Source organism: Thunnus thynnus, chromosome 13 (assembly GCF_963924715.1).
Source record: "Thunnus thynnus chromosome 13, fThuThy2.1, whole genome shotgun sequence".
Classification (NCBI taxonomy): Eukaryota; Metazoa; Chordata; class Actinopteri; order Scombriformes; family Scombridae; genus Thunnus; species Thunnus thynnus.
In genome coordinates, this window is record NC_089529.1 from 31,513,639 (window position 1) to 31,537,373 (window position 23,735).

General features: G+C 53.4%; 2 protein-coding genes across 2 annotated transcripts; both read right to left on the reverse strand.

The window, feature by feature from the left end:
- Positions 1 to 4: 4 nt before the first annotated feature.
- On the reverse strand, positions 5 to 15,549 carry LOC137195094 (mucin-2-like). Its single transcript, XM_067607162.1, has 27 exons — positions 15,524 to 15,549; positions 14,808 to 15,288; positions 14,328 to 14,719; positions 12,971 to 14,119; positions 12,851 to 12,918; positions 11,935 to 12,579; positions 11,508 to 11,605; positions 11,291 to 11,448; positions 10,562 to 10,961; positions 10,346 to 10,443; positions 9,978 to 10,285; positions 9,551 to 9,648; positions 9,334 to 9,491; positions 8,605 to 9,004; positions 8,419 to 8,516; positions 7,959 to 8,358; positions 7,562 to 7,743; positions 7,359 to 7,503; positions 5,921 to 6,402; positions 5,261 to 5,851; positions 4,561 to 5,172; positions 3,426 to 4,452; positions 3,269 to 3,366; positions 2,969 to 3,186; positions 2,542 to 2,579; positions 2,133 to 2,482; positions 5 to 170 (listed from the first exon to the last, which is right to left on the reverse strand). The coding sequence occupies exons 1-27, from the start codon at positions 15,547 to 15,549 to the stop codon at positions 5 to 7; spliced, it is 8,886 nt and encodes a 2,961-aa protein (XP_067463263.1).
- Positions 15,550 to 16,616: 1,067 nt separating this feature from the next.
- LOC137195092 (kallikrein-6-like) lies at positions 16,617 to 23,729 on the reverse strand. The gene is made up of 5 exons (XM_067607160.1): positions 23,686 to 23,729; positions 18,677 to 18,851; positions 17,781 to 18,040; positions 17,527 to 17,693; positions 16,617 to 16,841 (listed from the first exon to the last, which is right to left on the reverse strand). The coding sequence occupies exons 1-5, from the start codon at positions 23,723 to 23,725 to the stop codon at positions 16,698 to 16,700; spliced, it is 786 nt and encodes a 261-aa protein (XP_067463261.1). The 5' UTR covers positions 23,726 to 23,729; the 3' UTR covers positions 16,617 to 16,697.
- Positions 23,730 to 23,735: the final 6 nt, after the last annotated feature.

Consider the following 23,735-nt stretch of genomic DNA (forward strand, 5'->3'; position numbering starts at 1 on the left):
GTTTCTAAGTTTGACCTGCAGAGTTAAAGCATCCGGTTCCTCCACCATCATCACCATCATCACCATCATCACCATCATCACCATCATCACCATCATCACCATCATCAACGTCATCAACTTTATGCATATGAGAGCATGTGAAGCAGGTGTGTTTTAGAGTGGGGGAGGGGCTGAGTGACAGGGAGAGACAGAGAGAGATAGAGTGAGAGATAGAGAGAGAGAGAGCGGGTGGGGGAGAGAGAGAGAGAGAGAGAGAGAGAACTGTATCACACAGAGGAGGACTCAGACTCAAATTATAGTTTTTCTTGAAAGTTGTGTCTGCAGTTGTCCCCCCACTCTGGTGGATCATGTAATCAACCATGGTTGAGTCTATAATATGCTTTTTCCAGACCAGCATGTTTATATAACTCCATGTTTGTTGTCATATGGGACAACATGAGTTTCCTCCAGGCTGCTGTGGTCCATAACTGGTCCAACAATCACCCCCCCCTTCCACCTTCCTGTCCTCTCCTGAACCCTGTGAGACCACCAGCCTGCCAATGTGCAGCTGTCCTCCAGGTGATGGCAGAGGCCTCCAGTACTGTTTGTTTACAGTACAGTAACTATGTTCATGTCGTCTCCAGTTAAAGTAACTGTGTCTGATGCTCTTATGAATATTGACAATAAATGAATGTATTTGTGTGAGTGAGTGAGTGTGTGTGTGTGTGTGTGTGTGTTAATGCAGCTGGATGAGGGTGTGTGACAGGTGTTTGCAAATCATGTTGAGCAGCTGTTCCCACGTGTCTAGAGCAGGGATCCAAAGAGTCGTTATGGAAATATTTCTTATATCTTATAAGAGCTTGTGAAGGTGTTCGGATAGACTTTCACAGTAGAGATCTGACAAGTTGCAAATGTTCCTCAGTGAGTGCAGCATTGTTCACCTGAGCGACAGAGACAGAGAGATGCTCTTTGTCTTTGTCATAACTGAGTTTATCATTTGTTAAAAAGAAATCAAATTGAACATTTTGAATGACAGTGAAGTGTGATCCGTCTCTTCCCTGAAATCAGACAGTAAAACACAAACAGAGAAACACGATTTAATGCTGATGTAACACTAGACTAGCAGCCCTCCTCTACCTGAGCAGCACGTGGACGTCGCTCAACTGCTGCAGCTGCAGGCCTGCGGTGTCACACACACACACTCACACACACACACACACACACACACACACACACACACACACACGCACACACTAACACACACACACACACACACACACACACACACACACACACACGCTGCTCTGTCTTTCTACATACACTTTAATAATGGCCAAAAATAATAGAATGTTTCATATCATTTCATTATAAATTTCATTTACAGACAGTAGTGCTCAGCTGTGTAAATAAATAATCTTTCTTTCTGACGGGTCTGGTTGTCAGCCACATACACTCCTCACACAGGACGGCTTTTTATTGATTATATTGATTATTACACCAGGGGGGACGACGACTGTGGTCAGGACATTGCTCAGCCTGTCTAGTGTTGATGTCAGGAGGAGCCCTTAATCCTGACGACAAGCTACATCCACATTATGCTAAGCTACGTCGACATCTATACGAGTCCTTTGACCCACAGAGTGATAATCAGCCGGAAGCATGTTCATGTTCCTCCTGTTCTGCAGCGGTTCCCTCAGACCAGTCCGGACATGTCAGGATCAGGAGACAGACAGGGAACAGGTCTGATGGGATTCCAGCTCTGTGTCCCGACTACAGGAGACTCGGTCCAGCGCCAGGATCAGGGGGGACTTCCCCATCGCTCTGGGGTCTCACAGGCGGCCAATGGGAAGAGAGCCTTTCTGCACATGTTAGGCCTGAATCTGTATTCAGTTTCATTTATTTTATTAAGCCACATAACAGTTTTGATTTGTATTATAGCTACATTATAGACTGAATAACATAATTAACTGCATCTCTGTCAGTGAGTTTTGTTTTTGTTGTGAGTTAAAAAGTGTTGAGGTGAGTTATTGTGTCACAGAACAGTCAGACAGACAGACAACTTTATCTATCAGGTATTTAGTCATGTAGGTGTGTTGAAGCTGAGCTGCTGCTGTCAGCAGGCAGATCTAGAAAATACACAAGTCCGAACTTACATACGTACTCGGTACTGAGAAACACCCTCTGTGGGGTCTCTGTGGTGCTGCTGGAGAGGGTGGGGGTATCTGTGGTAATCCTGGGGAGGGTGGGGATCACTGTGGTGCTCCTGGAGAGGGTGGGGGTCTCTGTGGTCGTCCTGGAGAGAGTGGGGGTCTCTGTGGTGCTCCTGGAGAGGATAGGGGTCTCTGTGGTGCTCCTGAAGAGGTTGGGGGTCCCTCTGGTGCTCCTGGAGAGGGTGGGGGTCTCTGTGGTCGTCCTGGAGAGAGTGGGGGTCTCTGTGGTGCTCCTGGAGAGGATGGGGGTCTCTGTGGTGCTCCTGGGGAGGGTGGGGGTCTCTGTGGTGCTCCTGGAGAGGGTGGGGTCTCTATGGGTGTCTGGTGTTCTTCAAGAGGGTGGGGGTCTCACTGGTGCTCCTGGGGAGGGTGGGGGTTTCTGTGGTGCTCCTGGGGAGGGAGAGGGTCTCTGTGGTGGTCCTGGAGAGGGTGGGGGTCTCTGTGGTGCTCCTGGAGAGGGTGGGGGTCTCACTGGTGCTCCTGGGGAGGATGGGGGTCTCTGTGGTGCTCCTGGGGAGGGTGGGGGTCTCTGTGGTTGTCCTGGGGAGGGTGGGGGTCTCTGTGGTGGTCCTGGAGAGAGTGGGGGTCTCTGTGGTGCTGCTGGAGAGGATGGGGGTCTCTGTGGTGCTCCTGGGGAGAGTGGGGGTCTCTGTGGTGCTCCTGGAGAGGGTGGGGGTCTCACTGGTTCTCCTGGAGAGGGTTGGGTTCTCTGTGGTGCTCCTGGAGAGAGTGGGGTCTCTATGCGTGTCTGGTGTTCTTCAAGAGGGTGGGGGTCTCACTGGTGCTCCTGGGAAGGGTGGGGGTTTCACTGGTGCTCCTGGGGAGGGTGGGGGTCTCTGTGGTGCTCCTGGAGAGAATGGGGGTCTCTGTGGTGCTCCTGGGGAGAGTGGGGGTCTCGGTGGTGCTCCTGGAGAGGGTGGGGGTCTCTGTGGTGCTCCTGGAGAGGGTGAGGGTCTCTTTGGTGGTCCTGGGAAGAGTGGGGGTCTCTGTGGTGCTCCTGGGGAGGGTGGGGGTCTCTGTGGTGGTCCTGGAGAGAGTGGTGGTCTCTGTGGTGCTCCTGGGGAGGGTGGGGGTCTCACTGGTGCTTCCGGAGAGGGTTGGGGTCTCTGTGGTGCTCCGGAGGAGGGTGGGGTTCTCTGTGGTGGTCCTGGAGAGGATGGGGGTCTCTGTGGTGCTCCTGGGGAGAGTGGGGTCTCAATGGGTGTCTGGTGTTCTTCAAGAGGGTGGGGGTCTCACTGGTGCTCCTGGGAAGGGTGGGGGTTTCACTGGTGCTCCTGGGGAGGGTGGGGGTCTCTGTGGTGCTCCTGGAGAGGATGGGGGTCTCTGTGGTGCTCCTGGGGAGAGTGGGGGTTTCGGTGGTGCTCCTGGGGAGGGTGGGGGTCTCTGTGGTGCTCCTGGAGAGGGTGGGGGTCTCTGTGGTGCTCCTGGGGAGGGAGAGGGTCTCTGTGGTGGTCCTGGAGAGGGTTGGGGTCTCTTTGGTGGTCCTGGAGAGGGTGGGGGTCTCTGTGGTGTTCCTGGGGAAGGTGGGGGTCTCTGTGGTGTTCCTGGGGAGGGTGGGGGTCTCTTTGGTGCTCTGGGGAAGGTGGGGGTCTCTGTGGTGTTCCTGGGGAGGGTGGGGGTCTCTTTGGTGCTCTGGGGGAGGGTGGGGGTCTCTGTGGTGCTCCTGGGGAGAGTGGGGGTCTCTGTGGTGCTCCGGAGGAGGGTGGGGTTCTCTGTGGTGCTCCTGGGGAGGGTGGGGGTCTCTGTGGTGGTCCTGGAGAGAGTGGTGGTCTCTGTGGTGCTCCTGGGGAGGGTGGGGGTCTCACTGGTGCTTCCGGAGAGGGTTGGGGTCTCTGTGGTGCTCCGGAGGAGGGTGGGGTTCTCTGTGGTGGTCCTGGGGAGGGTGGGGGTCTCTGTGGTGTTCCTGGAGAGAATGGGGGTCTCTGTGGTGCTCCTGGAGAGGGTGGGGTTCTCTGTGGTGTTCCTGGAGAGGATGGGGGTCTCTGTGGTGCTCCTGAAGAGGGTGGGGGTCCCCCTGGTGGTCCTGGAGAGGGTGGGGGTCTCTGTGGTGGTCCTGGAGAAGGTGGGGGTCTCTGTGGTGCTCCTGGAGAGGGTGAGGGTCTCTTTGGTGGTCCTGGAGAGGGTGGGGGTCTCTGTGGTGTTCCTGGGGAAGGTGGGGGTCTCTGTGGTGGTCCTGGGGAGGGTGGGGGTCCCTCTGGTGGTCCTGGAGAGGGTGGGGTTCTCTGTGGTGTTCCTGGAGAGGATGGGGGTCTCTGTGGTTCTCCTGAAGAGAGTGGGGGTCTCTGTGGTGGTCCTTTAGAGGGTGGGGGTCTCTGTGGTGCTCCTGGAGAGGGTGAGGGTGTCTTTGGTGGTCCTGGAGAGGGTGGGGGACTCTGTGGTGTTCCTGTGGAAGGTGGGGGTCTCTGTGGTGATCCTGGGGAGGGTGGGGGTCTCTGTGGTGCTCTGGGGGAGGGTGGGGGTCTCTGTGGTGTTCCTGTGGAAGGTGGGGGTTTCTGTGGTGATCCTGGGGAGGGTGGGGGTCTCTGTGGTGGTCCTGGAGAGGATGGGGGTCTCTGTGGTGCTCCTGGAGAGGGTGGGGTTCTCTTTGGTGTTCCTGGAGAGGATGGGGGTCTCTGTGGTGCTCCTGAAGAGGGTGGGGGTCCCTCTGGTGCTCCTGCAGAGGGTGAGGGTCTCTTTGGTGGTCCTGGAGAGGCTGAGGGTCTCTGTGGTGTTCCTGGGGAAGGTGGGGGTCTCTGTGGTGCTCTGGGGGAGGGTGGGGGTCTCTGTGGTGCTCCCGGAGACGGTTGGGGTCTCTGTGGTGCTCCGGGGGAGGGCGGGGTTCTCTGTGGTGGTCCTAGGAAGAGTGGGGGTCTCTCTGGTGCTCTGGGGGAGGGTGGGGGTCTCTGTGGTGCTCCCGGAGACGGTTGGGGTCTCTGTGGTGCTCCGGGGGAGGGCGGGGTTCTCTGTGGTGGTCCTAGGAAGAGTGGGGGGCTCTGTGGTGCTCCTGGGGAGGGTGGGGATCTCTGTGGTGGTCCTGGAGAGAGTGGTGGTCTCTGTGGTGCTGCTGGAGAGGATGGGAGTCTCTGTGGTGCTCTTGGAGAGGGTGGGGGTCTCTGTGGTGGTCCTGGGGAGGGTGGGGTTCTCTGTGGTGCTCTAGGGGAGGGTGGAGGTCTCTGTGGTTCTCCTGGGGAGGATGGGGGTCTCTGTGGTGCTCCTGGGGAGGGTGAGGGTCTCTGTGGTGGTCCTGGAGAGAGTGGGGGTCTCTGTGGTGCTGCTGGAGAGGGTGGGGGTCTCTGTGGTTCTCCTGGAGAGGGTGGGGGTATCTGTGGTGCTCTGGGGGAGGGTGGGGGTCTCTATGGTGCTCCTGGGGAGGATGGGGGTCTCTGTGGTTCTCCTGGGGATGGTGAGGGTCCCTCTGGTGCTCCTGGAGAGGGTGGGGTTCTCTGTGGTGTTCCTGGAGTGGATGGGGGTTTCTGTGGTGCTCCTGAGGAGAGTGGTGGTCCCTCTGGTGCTCCTGGAGAGGGTGGGGGTCTCTGTGGTGGTCCTTTAGAGGGTGGGGGTCTCTGTGGGGCTCCTGGAGAGGGTGAGGGTCTCTTTGGTGGTCCTGGAGAGGGTGGGGGACTCTGTGGTGTTCCTGTGGAAGGTGGGGGTCTCTCTGGTGTTCCTGGGGAGGGTGGGGGTCTCTGTGGTGCTCCTGGGGAGGGTGGGGGTCTCACTGGTGCTCCTGGAGAGGGTTGGGGTCTCTGTGGTGCTGCTGGAGAGGGTGGGGGTCTCTGTGGTGCTCCTGGGGAGGGTGAGGGTCTCTGTGGTGGTCCTGGAGAGAGTGGTGGTCTCTGTTGTGCTGCTGGAGAGGGTGGGGGTCTCTTTGGTGGTCCTGGGGAGGGTAGGGGTCTCTGTAGTGGTCCTGGAGAGAGTGGTGGTCTCTGTGGTGCTGCTGTAGAGGGTGGGGGTGTCTGTGGTGCTCTTGGGGAGGGTGGGGGTCTCTGTGGTGGTCCTGGGGAGGGTGGGGGTCTCTGTGGTGCTCTGGGGGAGAGTGGGGGTCTCTGTGGTGGTCCTGGGGAGGGTGGGAGTCTCTGTGGTGGTCCTGGAGAGAGTGGTGGTGTCTGTGGTGCTGCTGGAGAGGGTGGGGGTCTCTGTGGTTGTCCTGGAGAGGGTGGGGGTCTCTGTGGTTGTCCTGGGGAGAGAGGGGGTCTCTGTGTTGGTCCTGGGGAGGATGGGGGTCTCTGTGGTGGTCCTGGAGAGCACACACACACAACCATCTCTGTTTCTAAGTTTGACCTGCAGAGTTAAAGCATCCGGTTCCTCCACCATCATCACCATCATCACCATCATCACCATCATCACCATCATCACCATCATCAACGTCATCAACTTTATGCATATGAGGGCATGTGAAGCAGGTGTGTTTTAGAGTGGGGGAGGGGCTGAGTGACAGGGAGAGACAGAGAGGGGGGGGGGGACAGAGAGAGATAGAGTGAGAGATAGAGAGAGAGGGAGAGGGTGGGGGAGAGAGAGAGGGGGAGAGAGAGAGAGAGAGAGAGAACTGTATCACACAGAGGAGGACTCAGACTCAAATTATAGTTTTTCTTGAAAGTTGTGTCTGCAGTTGTCCCCCCACTCTGGTGGATCATGTAATCAACCATGGTTGAGTCTATAATATGCTTTTTCCAGACCAGCATGTTTATATAACTCCATGTTTGTTGTCATATGGGACAACATGAGTTTCCTCCAGGCTGCTGTGGTCCATAACTGGTCCAACAATCACCCCCCCCTTCCACCTTCCTGTCCTCTCCTGGACCCTGTGAGACCACCAGCCTGCCAATGTGCAGCTGTCCTCCAGGTGATGGCAGAGGCCTCCAGTACTGTTTGTTTACAGTACAGTAACTATGTTCATGTCGTCTCCAGTTAAAGTAACTGTGTCTGATGCTCTTATGAATATTGACAATAAATGAATGTATTTGTGTGAGTGAGTGAGTGTGTGTGTGTGTGTGTGTGTGTGTTAATGCAGCTGGATGAGGGTGTGTGACAGGTGTTTGCAAATCATGTTGAGCAGCTGTTCCCACGTGTCTAGAGCAGGGATCCAAAGAGTCGTTATGGAAATATTTCTTATATCTTATAAGAGCTTGTGAAGGTGTTCGGATAGACTTTCACAGTAGAGATCTGACAAGTTGCAAATGTACTGAGAAACACCCTCTGTGGGGTCTCTGTGGTGGTCCTGGAGAGAGTGGGGGTCTCTGTGGTGCTGCTGGAGAGGGTGGGGGTATCTGTGGTCATCCTGGGGAGGGTGGGGGTCACTGTGGTGCTCCTGGAGAGGGTGGGGGTCCCTCTGGTGCTCCTGGAGAGGGTGGGGGTCTCTGTGGTCATCCTGGAGAGAGTGGGGGTCTCTGTGGTGCTCCTGGAGAGGATAGGGGTCTCTGTGGTGCTCCTGAAGTGGGTGGGGGTCCCTCTGGTGCTCCTGGAGAGAGTGGGGGTCTCTGTGGTCGTCCTGGAGAGAGTGGGGGTCTCTGTGGTGCTCCTGGAGAGGATGGGGGTCTCGGTGGTGCTCCTGGGGAGGGTGGGGGTCTCTGTGGTGCTCCTGGAGAGGGTGGGGTCTCTATGGGTGTCTGGTGTTCTTCAAGAGGGTGGGGGTCTCACTGGTGCTCCTGGGGAGGGAGAGGGTCTCTGTGGTGGTCCTGGAGAGGGTGGGGGTCTCTTTGGTGGTCCTGGAGAGGGTGGGGGTCTCTGTGGTGCTCCTGGGGAAGGTGGGGGTCTCTGTGGTGGTCCTGGGGAGGGTGGGGGTCTCTGTGGTGCTCTGGGGGAGGGAGAGGGTCTCTGTGGTGGTCCTGGAGAGGGTGGGGGTCTCTGTGGTGCTCCTGAAGAGGGTGGGGGTCCCTCTGGTGCTCCTGGAGAGGGTGGGGGTCTCAGTGGTGCTCCTGGGGAGGGTGGGGGTCTCTGTGGTGGTCCTGGAGAGAGTGGGGGTCTCTGTGGTGCTCCTGGAGAGGGTGGGGGTCTCTGTGGTGCTCCCAGGGATGGTGAGGGTCTCTTTGGTGGTCCTGGAGAGGGTGGGGGTCTCGATGGGTGTCTGGTGTTCTTCAAGAGGGTGGGGGTCTCACTGGTGCTCCTGCGGAGGGTGGGGGTTTCTGTGGTGCTCCTGGGGAGGGAGAGGGTCTCTGTGGTGGTCCTGGAGAGGGTGGGGGTCTCTGTGGTGCTCCTGGAGAGGGTGGGGGTCTCGATGGGTGTCTGGTGTTCTTCAAGAGGGTGGGGGTCTCACTGGTGCTCCTGCGGAGGGTGGGGGTTTCTGTGGTGCTCCTGGGGAGGGAGAGGGTCTCTGTGGTGGTCCTGGAGAGGGAGAGGGTCTCTGTGGTGGTCCTGGAGAGGGTGGGGGTCTCTTTGGTGGTCCTGGAGAGGGTGGGGGTCTCTGTGGTGGTCCTGGGGAGGGTGGGGGTCTCTGTGGTGCTCTGGGGGAGGGAGAGGGTCTCTGTGGTGGTCCTGGAGAGGGTGGGGGTCTCTGTGGTGCTCCTGAAGAGGGTGGGGGTCCCTCTGGTGCTCCTGGAGAGGGTGGGGGTCTCAGTGGTGCTCCTGGGGAGGGTGGGGGTCTCTGTGGTGGTCCTGGAGAGAGTGGGGGTCTCTGTGGTGCTCCTGGAGAGGGTGGGGGTCTCTGTGGTGCTCCCAGGGATGGTGAGGGTCTCTTTGGTGGTCCTGGAGAGGGTGGGGGTCTCGATGGGTGTCTGGTGTTCTTCAAGAGGGTGGGGGTCTCACTGGTGCTCCTGCGGAGGGTGGGGGTTTCTGTGGTGCTCCTGGGGAGGGAGAGGGTCTCTGTGGTGGTCCTGGAGAGGGTGGGGGTCTCTGTGGTGCTCCTGGAGAGGGTGGGGGTCTCACTGGTGCTCCTGGGGAGGATGGGGGTCTCTGTGGTGCTCCTGGAGAGGGTGGGGGTCTCTGTGGTGGTCCTGGGGAGGGTGGGGGTCTCTGTGGTGCTGCTGGAGAGGATGGGGGTCTCTGTGGTGCTCCTGGGGAGAGTGGGGGTCTCTGTGGTGCTCCTGGAGAGGGTGGGGGTCTCACTGGTTCTCCTGAAGAGGGTTGGGGTCTCTGTGGTGCTCCTGGAGAGAGTGGGGTCTCTATGCGTGTCTGGTGTTCTTCAAGAGGGTGGGGGTCTCACTGGTGCTCCTGGGAAGGGTGGGGGTTTCACTGGTGCTCCTGGGGAGGGTGGGGGTCTCTGTGGTGCTCCTGGAGAGGATGGGGGTCTCTGTGGTTCTCCTGGGGAGAGTGGGGGTCTCGGTGGTGCTCCTGGGGAGGGTGGGGGTCTCTGTGGTGCTCCTGGAGAGGGTGGGGGTCTCTGTGGTGCTCCTGGAGAGAGTGGGGTCTCTATGCGTGTCTGGTGTTCTTCAAGAGGGTGGGGGTCTCACTGGTGCTCCTGGGGAGAGTGGGGGTTTCTGTGGTGCTCCTGGGGAGGGAGAGGGTCTCTGTGGTGGTCCTGGAGAGGGTGGGGGTCTCTCTGGTGCTCCTGGAGAGGGTGGGGGTCTCTGTGGTGCTCCTGGAGAGGATGGGGGTCTCGGTGGTGCTCCTGGGGAGGGAGAGGGTCTCTGTGGTGGTCCTGGAGAGGGTGGGGGTCTCTCTGGTGCTCCTGGAGAGGGTGGGGGTCTCTGTGGTGCTCCTGGAGAGGATGGGGGTCTCTGTGGTGCTCCTGGGGAGAGTGGGGGTCTCGGTGGTGCTCCTGGGGAGGGTGGGGGTCTCTGTGGTGCTCCTGGAGAGGGTGGGGGTCTCTGTGGTGCTCCTGGAGAGAGTGGGGTCTCTATGCGTGTCGGGTGTTATTCAAGAGGGTGGGGGTCTCACTGGTGCTCCTGGGGAGAGTGGGGGTTTCTGTGGTGCTCCTGGGGAGGGAGAGGGTCTCTGTGGTGGTCCTGGAGAAGGTGGGGGTCTCTGTGGTGCTCCTGGAGAGGGTGAGGGTCTCTTTGGTGGTCCTGGAGAGGGTGGGGGTCTCTGTGGTGGTCCTGGGGAGGGTGGGGGTCTCTTTGGTTCTCCTGGGGAGGGTGGGGGTCTCACTGGTGCTCCCGGAGAGGGTTCGGGTCTCTGTGGTGCTCCGGAGGAGGGTGGGGTTCTCTGTGGTGGTCCTGGGAAGAGTGGGGGTCTCTGTCGTGCTCCTGGAGAGGGTGGGGGTCTCGATGGGTGTCTGGTGTTCTTCAAGAGGGTGGGGGTCTCACTGGTGCTCCTGCGGAGGGTGGGGGTTTCTGTGGTGCTCCTGGGGAGGGAGAGGGTCTCTGTGGTGGTCCTGGAGAGGGAGAGGGTCTCTGTGGTGGTCCTGGAGAGGGTGGGGGTCTCTTTGGTGGTCCTGGAGAGGGTGGGGGTCTCTGTGGTGCTCCTGGGGAAGGTGGGGGTCTCTGTGGTGGTCCTGGGGAGGGTGGGGGTCTCTGTGGTGCTCTGGGGGAGGGAGAGGGTCTCTGTGGTGGTCCTGGAGAGGGTGGGGGTCTCTGTGGTGCTCCTGAAGAGGGTGGGGGTCCCTCTGGTGCTCTTGGAGAGGGTGGGGGTCTCAGTGGTGCTCCTGGGGAGGGTGGGGGTCTCTGTGGTGGTCCTGGAGAGAGTGGGGGTCTCTGTGGTGCTCCTGGAGAGGGTGGGGGTCTCTGTGGTGCTCCCAGGGATGGTGAGGGTCTCTTTGGTGGTCCTGGAGAGGGTGGGGGTCTCGATGGGTGTCTGGTGTTCTTCAAGAGGGTGGGGGTCTCACTGGTGCTCCTGCGGAGGGTGGGGGTTTCTGTGGTGCTCCTGGGGAGGGAGAGGGTCTCTGTGGTGGTCCTGGAGAGGGTGGGGGTCTCTGTGGTGCTCCTGGAGAGGGTGGGGGTCTCACTGGTGCTCCTGGGGAGGATGGGGGTCTCTGTGGTGCTCCTGGAGAGGGTGGGGGTCTCTGTGGTGGTCCTGGGGAGGGTGGGGGTCTCTGTGGTGCTGCTGGAGAGGATGAGGGTCTCTGTGGTGCTCCTGGGGAGAGTGGGGGTCTCTGTGGTGCTCCTGGAGAGGGTGGGGGTCTCACTGGTTCTCCTGGAGAGGGTTGGGGTCTCTGTGGTGCTCCTGGAGAGAGTGGGGTCTCTATGCGTGTCTGGTGTTCTTCAAGAGGGTGGGGGTCTCACTGGTGCTCCTGGGAAGGGTGGGGGTTTCACTGGTGCTCCTGGGGAGGGTGGGGGTCTCTGTGGTGCTCCTGGAGAGGATGGGGGTCTCTGTGGTTCTCCTGGGGAGAGTGGGGGTCTCGGTGGTGCTCCTGGGGAGGGTGGGGGTCTCTGTGGTGCTCCTGGAGAGGGTGGGGGTCTCTGTGGTGCTCCTGGAGAGAGTGGGGTCTCTATGCGTGTCTGGTGTTCTTCAAGAGGGTGGGGGTCTCACTGGTGCTCCTGGGGAGAGTGGGGGTTTCTGTGGTGCTCCTGGGGAGGGAGAGGGTCTCTGTGGTGGTCCTGGAGAGGGTGGGGGTCTCTCTGGTGCTCCTGGAGAGGGTGGGGGTCTCTGTGGTGCTCCTGGAGAGGATGGGGGTCTCGGTGGTGCTCCTGGGGAGGGAGAGGGTCTCTGTGGTGGTCCTGGAGAGGGTGGGGGTCTCTCTGGTGCTCCTGGAGAGGGTGGGGGTCTCTGTGGTGCTCCTGGAGAGGATGGGGGTCTCTGTGGTGCTCCTGGGGAGAGTGGGGGTCTCGGTGGTGCTCCTGGGGAGGGTGGGGGTCTCTGTGGTGCTCCTGGAGAGGGTGGGGGTCTCTGTGGTGCTCCTGGAGAGAGTGGGGTCTCTATGCGTTTCGGGTGTTATTCAAGAGGGTGGGGGTCTCACTGGTGCTCCTGGGGAGAGTGGGGGTTTCTGTGGTGCTCCTGGGGAGGGAGAGGGTCTCTGTGGTGGTCCTGGAGAAGGTGGGGGTCTCTGTGGTGCTCCTGGAGAGGGTGAGGGTCTCTTTGGTGGTCCTGGAGAGGGTGGGGGTCTCTGTGGTGGTCCTGGGGAGGGTGGGGGTCTCTTTGGTTCTCCTGGGGAGGGTGGGGGTCTCACTGGTGCTCCCGGAGAGGGTTCGGGTCTCTGTGGTGCTCCGGAGGAGGGTGGGGTTCTCTGTGGTGGTCCTGGGAAGAGTGGGGGTCGCTGTCGTGCTCCTGGGGAGGGTGGGGGTCTCTGTGGTGGTCCTGGAGAGAGTGGTGGTCTCTGTGGTGCTCCTGGGGAGGGTGGGGGTCTCACTGGTGCTTCCGGAGAGGGTTGGGGTCTCTGTGGTGCTCCGGAGGAGGGTGGGGTTTCCCGTGGTGGTCCTGGAGAGGATGGGGGTCTCAGTGGTGCTCCTGGGGAGGGTGGGGTTCTCTGTGGTGGTCCTGGAGAGAGTGGGGGTCTCTGTGGTGCTCCTGGAGAGGGTGGGGGTCTCTGTGGTGCTCCCGGGGATGGTGACGGTCTCTTTGGTGGTCCTGGAGAGGGTGGGGGTCTCGATGGGTGTCTGGTGTTCTTCAAGAGGGTGGGGGTCTCACTGGTGCTCCTGGGGAGGGTGGGGGTTTCTGTGGTGCTCCTGGGGAGAGAGAGGGTCTCTGTGGTGGTCCTGGAGAGGGTGGGGGTCTCTGTGGTGGTCCTGGAGAGAGTGGGGGTCTCTGTGGTGCTCCTGGAGAGGATGGGGGTCTCTGTGGTGCTCCCGGGGATGGTGAGGGTCTCTTTGGTTGTCCTGGAGAGGTTGGGGGTCTTGATGGGTGTCTGGTGTTCTTCAAGAGGGTGGGGGTCTCACTGGTGCTTCTGCGGAGGGTGGGGGTTTCTGTGGTGCTCCTGGGGAGGGAGAGGGTCTCTGTGGTGGTCCTGGAGAGGGTGGGGGTCTCTGTGATGCTCCTGGAGAGGGTGGGGGTCTCACTGGTGCTCCTGGGGAGGATGGGGGTCTCTGTGGTGCTCCTGGAGAAGGTGGGGGTCTCTGTCGTCCTCCTGGAGAGAGTGGGGGTCTCTGTGGTCGTCCTGGAGAGGGTGGGGGTCTCTGTGGTCGTCCTGGAGAGAGTGGGGGTCTCTGTGGTGCTCCTGAAGAGGGTGGGGGTCCCTTTGGTGTTCCTGGAGAGGATGGGGGTCTCTGTGGTGCTCCTGAAGAGAGTGGGGGTCTCTGTGGTGGTCCTTTAGAGGGTGGGGGTCTCTGTGGTGCTCCTGGAGAGGGTGAGGGTCAGTTTGGTGGTCCTGGAGAGAGTGGGGGTTTCTGTGGTGCTCCTGGAGAGGGTGGGGTCTCACTGGTGTTCCTGGAGAGGATGGGGGACTCTGTGGTGTTCCTGTGGACGGTGGGGGTCTCTGTGGTGATCCGGGGGAGGGTGGGGGTCTCTGTGGTGGTCCTGGAGAGGGTGGGGGTCTCTGTGGTGCTCCTGGAGAGGGGGGGGGGGTCCCTCTGCTGCTCCTGGAGAGGGTGGGGGTCTCTATGGTGGTCCTGGAGAAGGTGGGGGTCTGTGTGGTTCTCCTGGAGAGGGTGAGGGTCTCTTTGGTGGTCCTGGAGAGGGTGGGGTTCTCTGTGGTGGTCCTGGGGAGGGTGGGGGTCCCTCTGGTGCTCCTGGAGAGGGTGGGGTTCTCTGTGGTGTTCCTGGAGAGGATGGGGGTCTCTGTGGTGCTCCTGAAGAGAGTGGGGGTCTCTGTGGTGGTCCTGGGGAGGGTGGGGGTCTCTGTGGTGCTCCTGGAGAGGGTGAGGGTCTCTTTGGTGGTCCTGGAGAGGGTGGGGGACTCTGTGGTGTTCCTGTGGAAGGTGGGAGTCTCTGTGGTGATCCTGGAGAGGGTGGGGGTCTCTGTGGTGCTCCTGGAGAGGATGGGGGTCTCTGTGGTGCTCCTGGAGAGGGTGGGGTTCTTTGTGGAGTTCCTGGAGAGGATGGGGGTCTCTGTGGTGCTCCTGAAGAGGGTGGGGGTCCCTCTGGTGGTCTTGGAGAGGGTGGGGGTCTCTGTGGTGGTCCTGGAGAAGGTGGGGGTCTCTGTGGTGCTCCTGGAGAGGGTGAGGGTCTCTTTGGTGGTCCTGGAGAGGGTGGGGGTCTCTGTGGTGGTCCTGGGGAGGGTGGGGTTCTCTGTGGTGCTCTAGGGGAGGGTGGAGGTCTCTGTGGTTCTCCTGGGGAGGATGGGGGTCTCTGTGGTGCTCCTGGGGAGGGTGAGGGTCTCTGTGGTGGTCCTGGAGAGAGTGGGGGTCTCTGTGGTGCTGCTGGAGAGGGTGGGGGTCTCTGTGGTTCTCCTGGAGAGGGTGGGGGTCTCTGTGGTGCTCTGGGGGAGGGTGGGGGTCTCTATGGTGCTCCTGGGGAGGATGGGGGTCTCTGTGGTTCTTCTGGGGATGGTGAGGGTCCCTCTGGTGCTCCTGGAGAGGGTGGGGTTCTCTGTGGTGTTCCTGGAGTGGATGGGGGTTTCTGTGGTGCTCCTGAGGAGAGTGGTGGTCCCTCTGGTGCTCCTGGAGAGGGTGGGGGTCTCTGTGGTGGTCCTTTAGAGGGTGGGGGTCTCTGTGGTGCTCCTGGAGAGGGTGAGGGTCTCTTTGGTGGTCCTGGAGAGGGTGGGGGACTCTGTGGTGTTCCTGTGGAAGGTGGGGGTCTCTCTGGTGTTCCTGGGGAGGGTGGGGGTCTCTGTGGTGCTCTGGGGGAGGGTGGGGGTCTCTGTGGTGCTCCTGGGGAGGGTGGGGGTCTCACTGGTGCTCCTGGAGAGGGTTGGGGTCTCTGTGGTGCTGCTGGAGAGGGTGGGGGTCTCTGTGGTGCTCCTGGGGAGGGTGAGGGTCTCTGTGGTGGTCCTGGAGAGAGTGGTGGTCTCTGTGGTGCTGCTGGAGAGGGTGGGGTCTCTTTGGTGGTCCTGGGGAGGGTGGGGGTCTCTGTGGTGGTCCTGGAGAGAGTGGGTGTCTCTGTGGTGCTGCTGGAGAGGGTGGGGGTGTCTGTGGTGCTCTTGGGGAGGGTGGGGGTCTCTGTGGTGGTCCTGGGGAGGGTGGGGGTCTCTGTGGTGCTCTGGGGGAGAGTCGGGGTCTCTGTGGTGGTCCTGGGGAGGGTGGGAGTCTCTGTGGTGGTCCTGGAGAGAGTGGTGGTCTCTGTGGTGCTGCTGGAGAGGGTGGGGGTCTCTGTGGTTGTCCTGGAGAGGGTGGGGGTCTCTGTGGTTGTCCTGGGGAGAGTGGGGGTCTCTGTGGTGGTCCTGGGGAGGATGGGGGTCTCTGTGGTGGTCCTGGAGAGAGTGGTGGTCTCTGTGGTGCTGCTGGAGAGCACACACACACAACCATCTCTGTTTCTAAGTTTGACCTGCAGAGTTAAAGCATCCGGTTTCTCCGGTTTTTGTTTCCTGGTTGTATTTGTGTTTATAGTCTATATTTCCAGCTTGACTCTAGATAACAGTGTTTTATACTCAGCACATCAGTCAGCAGTTACATGTGGAAGGAAATATTGATTTAGTGTTTGTGTGTAACATTCAACTTTAACAACCTTAAACAAACCTCACTGACGGCTTACAGGACATCATCTGGATAAATGCATTTACTGCAAGCAGTGACCCAAACACTGCTGGAGGCCACATGGAGGCAGTCAGAGATCAGCTAAAGGGAAAACTAGCAGACGCTGTAATGAGTTTAAAGCAAAGTGCTGTTTAAAAACAATATGATCTTCTTCATCAGGATCAATGATGATAAACTATCTGAAGTATAAGATGCACCTCTGCTGAATACTGCATCCACTCTGTAACTTTATCTCTAGAGATGTATGAATCAAAAGGTTTGGTCAGCGCAGTGTGAATTTCATACACTTAATAATGAGCTTCAATAACAGGAGATGCATTAACAGCAACAATCAGCTCTGCAGAACGATGCATGAACCAACACTCAGTAATGACACTTCAAGTCAAACTTTGATAGTTTTGGAATCAAATGGTTTTATCAGCACAAACTTTATCTGATCAACTCTGACGGAGTGAATTTGACACATTAATGTCTCCTCATTTAAAAACCTCATTTTAGTGTAAATAAACTTGAACTTGACCACTGCATTTACAGGAATATTTTAATCCTTTTTTTTTAGAAATGTAATTCATCAAGTAGTGTGATATTTTCACTCTCAGTGATGTGATGTCATGTTCATGTGTGATCAACAAAACTAAAGGTTCAGTGTTAATCTAACATGTCAACATAAACAGGCTACAGTATATCGTCTACATGTCAGACTAATATTGATGACGGACTTCTGTCTTCTTGTCATGCTGACAGTGAAATAAGACAGGAAGTGCTCCTCCATTCTCATTATGAGCACAGACTGTGTTTGATATTAATTATGAATCATCATACATGACTACAGTCATCATCATCATCATCATCATCATCATCATCATCCTCATCCTCACACTCACTGAAATCCAGTCTGATGGCTGATATTGAAAAGCTTTAGGCCCCTAACAAGTGTTGATGATCCCTCTGCACCAGTCAACAACATTTAACTGGACACTGGTGCAGCTGCACTGGTACACCTCACAACCATGTCAATCATCACACCCACAATCACACACAAACAAACAAACAAACAAACAAACAGACTGGTTGATGCAGTTACGGAGATCTATGATCTCTTTATTGTCAGACAGTGTTACAGTACTGACTGACCTTTGGTCAGTTACAGACAAGTTTAGATGCCAGTTTCAGTGCGAATCCACTGCCTGTAGGCACAGACGTCCATGTAGAGAGTCAACCCTGAGCCAGGTACATTATAAGAAACAATCACTCCATACAGACGACCATCCTGCCCCACCAGACTGCCGCCAGAATCCCCCTGATTGGACGAGAGATGGAGAGTGAGACAGTGAGAGAGGGTGAGACAGTGATGGAGGGTGAGACAGTGAGAGAGGGTGAGACAGTGATGGAGGGTGAGACAGTGATGGAGGGTGAGACAGTGAGAGAGGGTGAGACAGTGATGGAGTGTGAGACAGTGAGAGAGGGTGAGACAGTGATGGAGGGTGAGACAGTGAGAGAGGGTGAGACAGTGATGAGGGTGAGACAGTGATGGAGGGTGAGACAGTGATGGAGTGTGAGACAGTGAGAGAGGGTGAGACAGTGATGGAGGGTGAGACAGTGAGAGAGGGTGAGACAGTGATGGAGGGTGAGACAGTGATGGAGTGTGAGACAGTGATGGAGTGTGAGACAGTGAGAGAGGGTGAGACAGTGAGAGAGGGTGAGACAGTGAGAGAGGGTGAGACAGTGATGGAGGGTGAGACAGTGAGAGAGGGTGAGACAGTGATGGAGGGTGAGACAGTGAGAGAGGGTGAGACAGTGATGGAGGGTGAGACAGTGAGAGAGGGTGAGACAGTGATGGAGGGTGAGACAGTGATGGAGTGTGAGACAGTGATGGAGTGTGAGACAGTGAGAGAGGGTGAGACAGTGAGAGAGGGTGAGACAGTGAGAGAGGGTGAGACAGTGATGGAGGGTGAGACAGTTGTAGGTGAGACAGTGAGACTTACTGGGCAGCTGTCACATACTTTGGGTGCGTTGGGGTCACGGGAGCACAGCATATGTTGTCCTACCCATTTATGTGCAGCTTTAGGGTCAGCGGCATGCAGGTTACGACCAGTGCAGGCTGCATGCAGGTGAACGGTTTCACACTGCAGTTTGTCTGCTTTCTCCTGGTCTGTGAACACAAAGAGCCAAATATAACTTTCTGTATTACATTACAATATAAAATATTATGATTTATTGACGTCTGGATCTGACTCACATGTCTTAGTAGCAGCATCATAAACTGTGTAGGACCATCCCATAATAGTGTAGGGATCGCCATTAACAGTAGGTGATGAACATGTAACATCAGGGAGTTGGATGATGGGAAGTCCCTGAGGGGCAGTTTGGGGCAGTTTAAGAAGCATGATGTCATGATTGTGACCATCAGCGTTATAGACATGCTTTACATTCCCTGTAGTGATGTGCATCGTTGTTCCCTGTTTGGTTGGATGTGCACCCAAAATCACATAAAAGTCCCTGAGAAGAGGAAGAAGAAATGCAGAATATTAAACCAAACACACAGATTCTCTCATTTTGTGGGATCTTTTCAGTGTTCAGTGGCTGTTTATTGATTAATATTGATCAATGTGTGTCTGCAGACCCCTGTGTTACCCTCCATGTGTATAACATCTGTCAGAGGTCGACTCTTTAACTCCTTAATGTTCCTTCAAGCTCAGAGACATTTTCTAATGATGACACAACTTTTCAATAATGAAATAATATCCTGATTGTATCAATAATCCACAGAGATCCACACTGTTGGATCAATACACACATCACATCACATATTGATCTAAGTGACACTGCAGCTGTATGTTGGTCTGTTTTTAACTATTTATCATCACTGTTTCTCATTCATACACACTGACAATAATGAGTCATTACAACATAAACAGGCTGCCTGTATATGGACCAGCCTTACTGGAAATATTATTGATAATTAGTTTAAACCATGTTGTGTTGCATTGATCAGAGCTGAGAGAATGAAGCTGTGCTGTCTGTCTGTAATTCCTCTTTTACATCTTTTTATAAATGTTCACATTTATATCTGTCAACACAAATACAAATAATCATCCTGAACCGTTGCAAGTTAGTCTGAAAAAGTTCTCTTACCCTTTATCACAGTGTCCAGCAGTGAGGACCCAGTCTGGACCAATCAGATTCCCTCCACAGAACCTGGTGTTAAAATCATCTTTCACCCTCATCAGGACCACGTAGTGCCGACCCTGGTCTTCACCGCAATCCCCTCCATTTATTATCCTTTTCTGGATGTCCACAGCACCAGCAACTACAGAGACAACAAACACAGATATGTGTGTGTGAGTGTGTATAATGTGAGTGTGAGTGTGTATAATGTGTGTGTGAGTGTGTATAATGTGTGTGTGAGTGTGTATAATGTGTGTGAGTGTGTATAATGTGTGTGTGAGTGTGTGTATAATGTGTGTGTGAGTGTGTATAATGTGTGTGTGAGTGTGTATAATGTGTGTGAGTGTGTGTGTGAGTGTGTATAATGTGTGTGAGTGTGTATAATGTGTGTGTGAGTGTGTATAATGTGTGTGTGAGTGTGTATAATGTGTGTGAGTGTGTATAATGTGTGTGTGAGTGTGTGTATAATGTGTGTGTGAGTGTGTATAATGTGTGTGTGAGTGTGTATAATGTGTGTGTGAGTGTGTGTGTGTGAGTGTGAGTGTGTATAATGTGTGTGAGTGTGTATAATGTGTGTGAGTGTGTATAATGTGTGTGAGTGTGTATTATGTGTGTGTGAGTGTGTATAATGTGTGTGTGAGTGTGTATAATGTGTCTGAGTGTGTGTGTGAGTGTGTATAATGTGTGTGAGTGTGTATAATGTGTGTGAGTGTGTATAATGTGTGTGTGAGTGTGTATAATGTGTGTGTGAGTGTGTATAATGTGTGTGAGTGTGTATAATGTGTGTGAGTGTGTGTGTGAGTGTGTATAATGTGTGTGAGTGTGTATAATGTGTGTGAGTGTGTATAATGTGTGTGTGAGTGTGTATAATGTGTATGTGAGTGTGTATAATGTGTGTGTGAGTGTGTATAATGTGTGTGAGTGTGTATAATGTGTGTGAGTGTGTATAATGTGTGTGTGAGTGTGTATAATGTGTGTGTGTGAGTGTGTATAATGTGTGTGAGTGTGTATAATGTGTGTGTGTGAGTGTGTGTAATGTATGTGAGTGTGTATAATGTGTGTGAGTGTGTATAATGTGTGTGTGAGTGTGTATAATGTGTGTGTGAGTGTGTATAATGTGTGTGAGTGTGTATAATGTGTGTGTGTGAGTGTGTGTAATGTATGTGAGTGTGTATAATGTGTGTGAGTGTGTATAATGTGTGTTGTGAGTGTGTATAATGTGTGTGTGAGTGTGTGTGTGAGTGTGAGTGTGTATAATGTGTGTGAGTGTGTATAATGTGTGTGAGTGTGTATAATGTGTGTGTGAGTGTGTATAATGTGTGTGTGAGTGTGTATAATGTGTGTGTGAGTGTGTATAATGTGTGTGTGAGTGTGTATAATGTGTGTGAGTGTGTGTGTGAGTGTGTATAATGTGTGTGAGTGTGTATAATGTGTGTGTGAGTGTGTATAATGTGTGTGAGTGTGTATAATGTGTGTGTGAGTGTGTGTATAATGTGTGTGTGAGTGTGTATAATGTGTGTGTGAGTGTGTATAATGTGTGTGTGAGTGTGTGTGTGAGTGTGAGTGTGTATAATGTGTGTGAGTGTGTATAATGTGTGTGTGAGTGTGTATAATGTGTGTGTGAGTGTGTATAATGTGTGTGAGTGTGTGTATGAGTGTGTATAATGTGTGTGAGTGTGTATAATGTGTGTGAGTGTGTATAATGTGTGTGAGTGTGTATAATGTGTGTGTGAGTGTGTATAATGTGTGTGAGTGTGTATAATGTGTGTGTGAGTGTGTATAATGTGTGTGAGTGTGTATAATGTGTGTGTGAGTGTGTGTATAATGTGTGTGTGAGTGTGTATAATGTGTGTGTGAGTGTGTATAATGTGTGTGAGTGTGTGTGTGAGTGTGTATAATGTGTGGTGAGTGTGTATAATGTGTGTGTGAGTGTGTATAATGTGTGTGTGAGTGTGTATAATGTGTGTGAGTGTGTATAATGTGTGTGTGAGTGTGTGTATAATGTGTGTGTGAGTGTGTATAATGTGTGTGTGAGTGTGTATAATGTGTGTGTGAGTGTGTGTGTGTGTGTGAGTGTGTATAATGTGTGTGAGTGTGTATAATGTGTGTGTGAGTGTGTATAATGTGTGTGTGAGTGTGTATAATGTGTGTGTGAGTGTGTATAATGTGTGTGAGTGTGTATATGTGTGTGAGTGTGTATAATGTGTGTGAGTGTGTATAATGTGTGTGAGTGTGTATTATGTGTGTGTGAGTGTGTATAATGTGTGTGTGAGTGTGTATAATGTGTGTGAGTGTGTATAATGTGTGTGTGAGTGTGTATAATGTGTGTGTGAGTGTGTATAATGTGTGTGAGTGTGTGTAATGAGTGTGTATAATGTGTGTGTGAGTGTGTATAATGTGTGTGAGTGTGTATAATGTGTGTGTGAGTGTGTATAATGTGTGTGTGAGTGTGTATAATGTGTGTGAGTGTGTATAATGTGGTGTGTGTGAGTGTGTATAATGTGTGTGAGTGTGTATAATGTGTGTGAGTGTGTATAATGTGTGTGTGAGTGTGTATAATGTGTGTGTGAGTGTGTATAATGTGTGTGTGAGTGTGTATAATGTGTGTGAGTGTGTATAATGTGTGTGTGAGTGTGTATAATGTGTGTGTGAGTGTGTATAATGTGTGTGTGAGTGTGTATAATGTGTGTGTGAGTGTGTATAATGTGTGTGAGTGTGTATAATGTGTGTGAGTGTGTATAATGTGTGTGTGAGTGTGTATAATGTGTGTGAGTGTGTATAATGTGTGTGTGTGAGTGTGTGTAATGTATGTGAGTGTGTATAATGTGTGTGAGTGTGTATAATGTGTGTGTGAGTGTGTATAATGTGTGTGTGAGTGTGTATAATGTGTGTGAGTGTGTATAATGTGTGTGTGTGAGTGTGTGTAATGTGTGTGAGTGTGTATAATGTGTGTGATGTGTGTGAGTGTGTATAATGTGTGTGTGAGTGTGTATAATGTGTGTGTGAGTGTGTAGTGTGTGTGTGAGTGTGTAATGTGTGTGAGTGTGTATAATGTGTGTGTGAGTGTGTATAATGTGTGTGTGAGTGTGTATAATGTGTGTGTGAGTGTGTGTATAATGTGTGTGTGAGTGTGTATAATGTGTGTGAGTGTGTATAATGTGTGTGATGTGTGTGTGAGTGTGTATAATGTGTGTGAGTGTGTATAATGTGTGTGTGAGTGTGTATAATGTGTGTGTGAGTGTGTATAATGTGTGTGTGAGTGTGTATAATGTGTGTGTGAGTGTGTATAATGTGTGTGTGGTGTGTATAATGTGTGTGTGAGTGTGTATGTGTGTGTGAGTGTGTAATGTGTGTGAGTGTGTATAATGTGTGTGTGAGTGTGTATAATGTGTGTGTGAGTGTGTATAATGTGTGTGTGAGTGTGTATAATGTGTGTGAGTGTGTATAATGTGTGTGAGTGTGTAATGTGTGTGTGAGTGTGTATAATGTGTGTGAGTGTGTATAATGTGTGTGTGAGTGTGTATAATGTGTGTGTGAGTGTGTATAATGTGTGTGAGTGTGTATAATGTGTGTGTGAGTGTGTATAATGTGTGTGTGAGTGTGTATAATGTGTGTGTGAGTGTGTATAATGTGTGTGTGAGTGTGTATAATGTGTGTGTGAGTGTGTATAATGTGTGTGAGTGTGTATAATGTGTGTGAGTGTGTATAATGTGTGTGTGAGTGTGTATAATGTGTGTGAGTGTGTATAATGTGTGTGAGTGTGTATATGTGTGTGTGAGTGTGTATAATGTGTGTGTGAGTGTGTATAATGTGTGTGTGAGTGTGTATAATGTGTGTGTGAGTGTGTATAATGTGTGTGAGTGTGTATAATGTGTGTGTGAGTGTGTATAATGTGTGGTGAGTGTGTATAATGTGTGTGTGAGTGTGTATAATGTGTGTGAGTGTGTATTATGTGTGTGTGAGTGTGTATAATGTGTGTGTGAGTGTGTATTATGTGTGTGTGAGTGTGTATAATGTGTGTGTGAGTGTGTATAATGTGTGTGAGTGTGTATAATGTGTGTGAGTGTGTATAATGTGTGTGTGAGTGTGTATAATGTGTGTGAGTGTGTATTATGTGTGTGTGAGTGTGTATAATGTGTGTGTGAGTGTGTATAATGTGTGTGAGTGTGTATTATGTGTGTTGTGAGTGTGTATAATGTGTGTGTGGAGTGTGTATTATGTGTGTGAGTGTGTATTATGTGTGTGAGTGTGTATAATGTGTGTGTGAGTGTGTATAATGTGTGTGTGAGTGTGTATAATGTGTGTTTGAGTGTGTATAATGTGTGTGTGAGTGTGTATAATGTGTGTGTGAGTGTGTATAATGTGTGTGTGAGTGTGTATAATGTGTGTTGTGTGAGTGTGTATAATGTGTGTGTGAGTGTGTATAATGTGTGTGTGAGTGTGTATAATGTGTGTGTGAGTGTGTATAATGTGTGGTGAGTGTGTATAATGTGTGTGTTGAGTGTGTATAATGTGTGTGTGAGTGTGTATAATGTGTGTGTGAGTGTGTATAATGTGTGTGTGAGTGTGTATAATTGTGTGTGAGTGTGTATAATGTGTGTGTGAGTGTGTATAATGTGTGTGTGAGTGTGTATAATGTGTGTGTGAGTGTGTATAATGTGGTGTGTGAGTGTGTATAATGTGTGTGTGAGTGTGTAATGGGTTGTGAGTGTGTATAATGTTGTGTTGATGTGTATTTTGTGTGTGTGAGTGTGTTGTTGGGTGTGTGGTGTGATAATGTGGGTGTGAGTGTGTATAATGTTGTTGATTGTATAATGTGTGTGTGTGAACACATACAGTATGTCGGCTGTCTGCATATGAAGCTTTGTTGAGTTCTAGTTGATAATGAGTTTTAAAACATGTTGCATTGATCAGTGCTGACAGAGTGAAGCTGTCAGTAGGTGAAGAGTGTAACAGGCAGAGTGGTTCAACTTTACCTGCTGACGCCAAGACGAGCAGAGGGATCAAACTCTTCATCGTGGTCTTC

Excerpts from the sequence above, each read along its gene's own strand:
- LOC137195094 (XM_067607162.1), bottom strand. The coding sequence starts at position 15,549 with ATGATGTCCTGTAAGCCGTCAGTGAG. Across the intron at positions 8,517-8,604 it reads GACCCTCTCCCTCCCCCAGA|GACCACCACAGAGACCCTCT; the intron begins GCACCACAGAGA and ends CACCCTCTCCAG. Across the intron at positions 6,403-7,358 it reads CCACAGAGACCCCACAGAGG|GACCACCACAGAGACCCCCA; the intron begins GTGTTTCTCAGT and ends TGTGCTCTCCAG.
- LOC137195092 (XM_067607160.1), bottom strand. The coding sequence starts at position 23,725 with ATGAAGAGTTTGATCCCTCTGCTCGTCTTGGCGTCAGCAG. Across the intron at positions 18,852-23,685 it reads GCTCGTCTTGGCGTCAGCAG|TTGCTGGTGCTGTGGACATC; the intron begins GTAAAGTTGAAC and ends TTGTCTCTGTAG. Across the intron at positions 16,842-17,526 it reads AAGTATGTGACAGCTGCCCA|GGGGATTCTGGCGGCAGTCT; the intron begins GTAAGTCTCACT and ends TCGTCCAATCAG.